Here is a 5,904-nt window from a genome sequence, read left to right as displayed (position 1 = left end):
CTAAATATATATTCTCTTCTTTCTCTTCTCTTATCATCATCATGTGTGTTTTTTCATCTACCAAGATTCAGTTCAAACAAAACTCAAAACATTGACAGAGATCAACGTCAGACTTTTTATCAACAACAAAGATTCTAAACTTTGAGTTAACTCAATCCACTTAGATACATCCATCATATATCCATCATACTCATCTTCATCTTTCATTTCAACAACCTACTATACAATCATCATCATCATCATCATCATCATCTGTGCTCTTCCTGTTCTTAATTAACTCTATAGTTTTTCATCACCTTGAATAAGAAACTAAAACATGTCTGGTGAAGACTTTTTATCATCTCCATCTTCTCTTTCAGCTTTCATCCAAGATCCCATCTCAAACCCTAACCCTAATACCTCAAATTCATCTAAAAGAAAGCGTAATCTCCCTGGCACACCTGGTATTATTATTATTATTACTACTACTATATAATATTATTATATACTATGTATCCAATTTAACCAAAACTTACCAACTCTTTTTGTGTAGATCCAGATGCAGAAGTGATAGCTTTATCTCCAAGATCTCTAATGGCAACAAACCAATTTGTATGTGAGATATGCAACAAGGGTTTTCAAAGAGACCAGAACTTGCAGCTGCATAGAAGAGGACACAATCTACCATGGAAGCTTAAGCAAAGAAACAAAAATGAAATTGTGAAGAGAAAAGTTTATATCTGCCCTGAGGTAAGCTGTGTGCATCATGACCCATCACGAGCTCTTGGAGATCTAACCGGAGTTAAGAAGCACTTTTGCCGGAAACATGGGGAGAAGAAGTGGAAGTGTGAAAAGTGTTCCAAAAAGTACGCAGTTCAGACTGACTGGAAAGCTCATAGCAAAATTTGTGGTACCCGAGAGTACAAGTGTGATTGCGGGACACTCTTTTCTAGGTAAATATTATGTTACTTTCATGCTAATGCTATGCTATAGCTACACACTCAGACCCCGTTTTGAAAAAAAAAAGAAGTTGTTACTGGTTCAAAACGGCGTCCGGCTAATATCATGACGATTATTCTGAATAGATGGTCGTTTGAAATGGTGTGAGATTAGATGTCGGATGGTGTGTGTATAGCTGACCCTTATATAGATATGTTGTTAGATTATAAATATTTAATTAAGATAATGAAGGTTTATTAATTTGCATGAGTTTATAACAGGAAAGATAGCTTCATCACGCATAGAGCATTTTGTGATGCATTAACCGAAGAAAACTCAAGAATGGCTTCCTTTCCGATTATGTCAAGTAGTGCAAATCTCAACTTTCGACATAATATGATGATGATGAACGGCGGTGGTGTCGGTGAGGGGTTGCGGTTTCCTGGGATGTTCGGGGAAGTTAATCTTGAAACGAGTTCGGAAAAACCTAGATTACCAATGTGGTTGGATAACAATAATAATAATAATATTAATAATATTAATGGGAATGAACCACATTTGGAAAACCCTAGTAGCTCTTCATTCTTAGGGTCTTCAAGTTCGAATAATAATAATAACATTAATAATATTAATAATATTGGAATGCTGCCATTGGAGATGAATCAATGGTTTAACGGAAGTCAAGAACCGGCTACGTATTCAGGGTTGTTTTTGAAAGATGAAGTGTATAATAATAATAATAATAATAATAATAATAATAATAATAATAATAATAATATTAACTACCCTACTTTAACCGGTGGCGCCGCCGTGCCGGCAAGCCATATGTCAGCTACAGCATTGTTACAGAAGGCGGCTCAAATGGGGTCAACAAGAAGTACTAGTCAAGATATTAATACTAATACTACAGGGTTTGGAGTGATGAGTAGTAGTCATGATATTAATGGAGGTGACGGGTTGATGATGATGATGATGATGATGAACTCAAAGCAAAAGAATGGTGTGAATGATAATTCGGATTTGACAAGGGATTTTCTTGGAGTTCAACAAAAGATGTTTAAGTTTGGTTCTAATTCATCAATGGAGAATTAATGAAGGAAGCATAAAATAGAGAGGTGATGACAAATGAAGAATAGAGACAAAGGGGTGAGTCACAAGAGGGGAATAATATTGCAGGTACAAAGAGGTAAGAGTGTGTGTAATGTATGCATGTTATTACAGCAGGAAAAAAGGTTTTGTTTTAAGAAACTTGTGTCTGGTCTGGTCTTGCCTGGCTGTACAACTTTTTATACAGTATGTGTTGTTCAGTCTGTGACCTACTCTCTCTCTTTCTCTCTCTAAAGATAATAAGGACATGGCTCATTTTGTATTATAAGAATTTATAGTGTATGCATTGCTTGCATACTGATGTACTTTGGAATAGGAAATTACTTTTGTTTCATTATGCTAATATGTTAAGTTGTTTGTTACCATGTACTCATCATTTTATGTGCCAAGGTAAATATTGATAAGGGAAAGTAGAGTGGTCATATCCAACAAGTAAATTAGGTTAAAAGACAAAAGCTAAACCTAAATCACTTATTCACTGTCTTCTCTTTGACCATAAGACCATTTACGATGGTAAGCCCACTGACGTAAGGACGTCAGTGGGCTAAGGTGGCTTACGTTTCGTCAGTGGGCTAAGGTGGCTCTAACATAAAGTAGAAAGGTGACGAATGGTTCGAGATTTCATGGGAAACCCTGTCAAAAATAGTGAGAGGGGTGGGGGGATTGTCTTTACATAAGGCATATGCTCATGCCTTCCCGCGTTGAGTCTGTCGTGTTTTTCTGACTGTAGATGCTTTGATATCAATGTGTTGTGTTTATTTTTTGTTATGATGTGTAATTAAGTGGATTTTGTTACATGATTTTATGATGTGTTATCTAATTCTAGCAACTTTTGGATTGGTTAAGTTATTAAACTCTAATAAGAAACATGAAATGATTTTATATGCACTTGGGTTAATTGAATTCCACCACAAATCGGATTATCTTTCTCAACAAAAAAATGATATTATGAACGATCCTGCTAAAGTTATGAGTTATGGAATCTCAATATACCTAAATGATCAATCTCATTTCAAACGAAAAATAAACGAGTTGATATGATTTGATTATATTAACGTATATAACTATATTATAACCCAAAAAATCAATGACTCTTATGATTAATGTGATAAAACCTTTTGGACAGCCTAATAAGCCTGGTTTAATTTTGCTTGTAACCTAACAATCTTTGTCTTAATATAAGTTATAACATGACAGAACTTTGGTAAAATGACAATTATGAGTAGATGTCTAAAATTTTAAAATTTCGACACATATATTAATGAAAAACCTTAATTGAAAGATTTTATTTATGAAAATTTATAGGACTTATGCACTCACTAAAATATCGACCGACACGATTGATGATTAGAATTAGAGAAATCTCTTTGTAAAATTGTGTTGCCTGATAGGGTGGTTGTGTCGTCATTACATAAATTAGTTGAAACAAGACAAATGTAGTCTAGATGTTTAACAATAAACCCTTTCTTAAGTTTCAATACACGATATGGATTACCAAATTTGGCCAAAACTTCTTTGGTTAAAATATGACTAAAGGGGTGTTTGGGATTGCTTATTTTCATCAACTTATAGCTTATAAACTTATTGAAAAATAATAAGGTGTTTGGGATTGCTTATATTGTGAGAGGAAAAGTTTCATAAGTTACAATGTTGTAACTTATTAACTTAATGAAAATTTATAAGGAGGAAAAATAAGGAATCCCAAACACCCCTAAATAGTTTATTTTTATTTTTCTCTTTTTCCGGAGAAAAGATTTGTGATCAATTTCTGTAAAGACATGCTTGAAAGAATTATTGGATTCCAACATTATCATCATATGCCAGAGAAAATAGTTTTAGATACGTCCAATTTCTTTAGATGCATTATGAGTAATTTGAAAAATTATAAAATTATTCTTTTATTCTCCAAAGGAAAAAGAGAGGATATATATATATATATATATATATATATATATATATATATATATATAGGGGATTGCTCAAGAGAGAAGTCGTTTTAATGCGAGAAATGTGATAAATCAATCTGAGTCATTGATTAGTCTAATCAATGGCATATATTTATGATGGCAGACTTGTAATAAAAAGAAAAAAACTATAGAATGTTTTTAAATGGAAGAGCATAATGGACAACATATTTTTATAGAAATCAATTTGAAGTCAAGTTTCTATAATCCAATTAAATAGATTCCTTTTTTAGCAATCATCTCAATGAGTTTCCAAAACATGTCAATTGTTTATAACGTACAGTGAAGAAAGACAATGTGTTTTTTTCTTTTTTCTAAAAAACTACGCCTATTATTATCCAACTTTACATAAAGTGTATTTTTTTTACGTTGTGCAGGAATTTGTATGGATTATTTCAATACTGGAGTGTAGGATTATTTCATTGTGTAGGGTTATTGGATTGTGTAGGGTGAATGGTAATAAACTCACCTACACAAGTAACATAATAAATAATAATTTACATGAATTCCAATTATTTAATTCAGTTATGTGTAGGTGAAAATAAAATGAACTAGCAATTTGTTTAGGCAAATATGAGTTATGTGTAGGTAAATATTAGTTACGTGTAAGTGAAAATAAAATGAACTAACAATTTATTTAGGCGAATATGGGTTATGTGTAGGTGAATATTAGTTACGATGAACTAACAATTTGTCTAGACGAATATGTGTTATGTGTAGGTAAATACTAATAAAAAAATCTTTATGTTTTTGAACTTAATTAATTAAATCATAAAGAAATTTTAAAAGAATGATATCTTAGAATAGTTCATCAGGAAGTCTAACTAATTTTAGTGAAAAGTTCATGTTTAAAATTAAAATAAAATGGTAACGGGAAATATAATGTTACATGATTTGTTTTTAAAATTAAAATAACAAAAGAAATTAAATAACAAAGGGATAAATATGAATAATGAATAATTTTGTTTTAAAGATTTAGAATGTGTAATAAATAATGTTAGTATGCTAACATTTCTTAGTTTTGTTGTCATGAATAAAATATTTATTTAAACATATTAAAATATCTAAAAATAGCATTAATAGTTTCCATATAAATAACTTAGAAAGTTTTACTATTCTTCCCCAATATTTAATTAAAATAGAAAAAAAAAAGAAAAAATATGATTGGCTAGATTGGTTTCTTTCACTTCTTACAATAACTTGACTTCTTTCTTAAACTTAAACCTATATATATATATATATATATATATATATATATATATATATATATATATATATATATAGGATGGTTTAAGAGAGAAATGAAATTACTACGAGAAATGAATATTGACCACTAGTTTTATTTTAGGTTTTAAAAGCTTCAATATTAATTAAGAAACTATAAATGCATCTCTCTCTTCAATTAATATATCTATTAAATTAATACAATCTAATCAAATTACTATAATTGAATAATATTAAGAATTCATTTATTTTTTATCCAAATTTTTATTTTACACAAGTACAATTTATCCTACACAAGTACAATTTATTCATACGTTAAAATTTATTTCTATCTAAATTTCTTCCAACTCAATATATAAATATCCATCAACACGTAGTTACATTGTGATAAATAATATAAAAAACTATTTTACATGTGTTAGCATTAAATATCAAAAAAAATATACAACATACACAAAAATATATAGCCTACACTTGTTCTGAGAATAAGAAAATATATAACATACACACAAAATTCATCATCAATAAAATACACACGCACAAGAAAACATATAACCTACACATGAAAACTGTTTCCTACACAAATACAATTTATTCATACATCAAAATAATTTTCTATTTAAAACCTATTTCTTCCAACTCAACTTATCAATATCCATCAACACGTAGTTACATTGTGATACAAAAATCT

The 5,904-nt window shown here is 30.0% G+C and overlaps 1 protein-coding gene across 1 annotated transcript; it reads left to right on the top strand.

The window, feature by feature from the left end:
* Positions 1–291: 291 nt before the first annotated feature.
* LOC143533498 (zinc finger protein JACKDAW-like) lies at positions 292–2,450 on the top strand. Its single transcript, XM_077028260.1, has 3 exons — positions 292–443; positions 533–932; positions 1,200–2,450. Exons 1-3 carry the CDS (start codon positions 317–319, stop codon positions 2,008–2,010), a joined length of 1,338 nt encoding a protein of 445 aa, XP_076884375.1. The 5' UTR covers positions 292–316; the 3' UTR covers positions 2,011–2,450.
* Positions 2,451–5,904: the final 3,454 nt, after the last annotated feature.

This window comes from Bidens hawaiensis, unplaced genomic scaffold, assembly GCF_021521415.1.
Source record: "Bidens hawaiensis isolate Kalapana, Puna unplaced genomic scaffold, B.hawaiensis_p1.1 tig00009774_1, whole genome shotgun sequence".
Classification (NCBI taxonomy): Eukaryota; Viridiplantae; Streptophyta; class Magnoliopsida; order Asterales; family Asteraceae; genus Bidens; species Bidens hawaiensis.
This window is presented reverse-complemented; position numbering and strand designations above follow the sequence as displayed.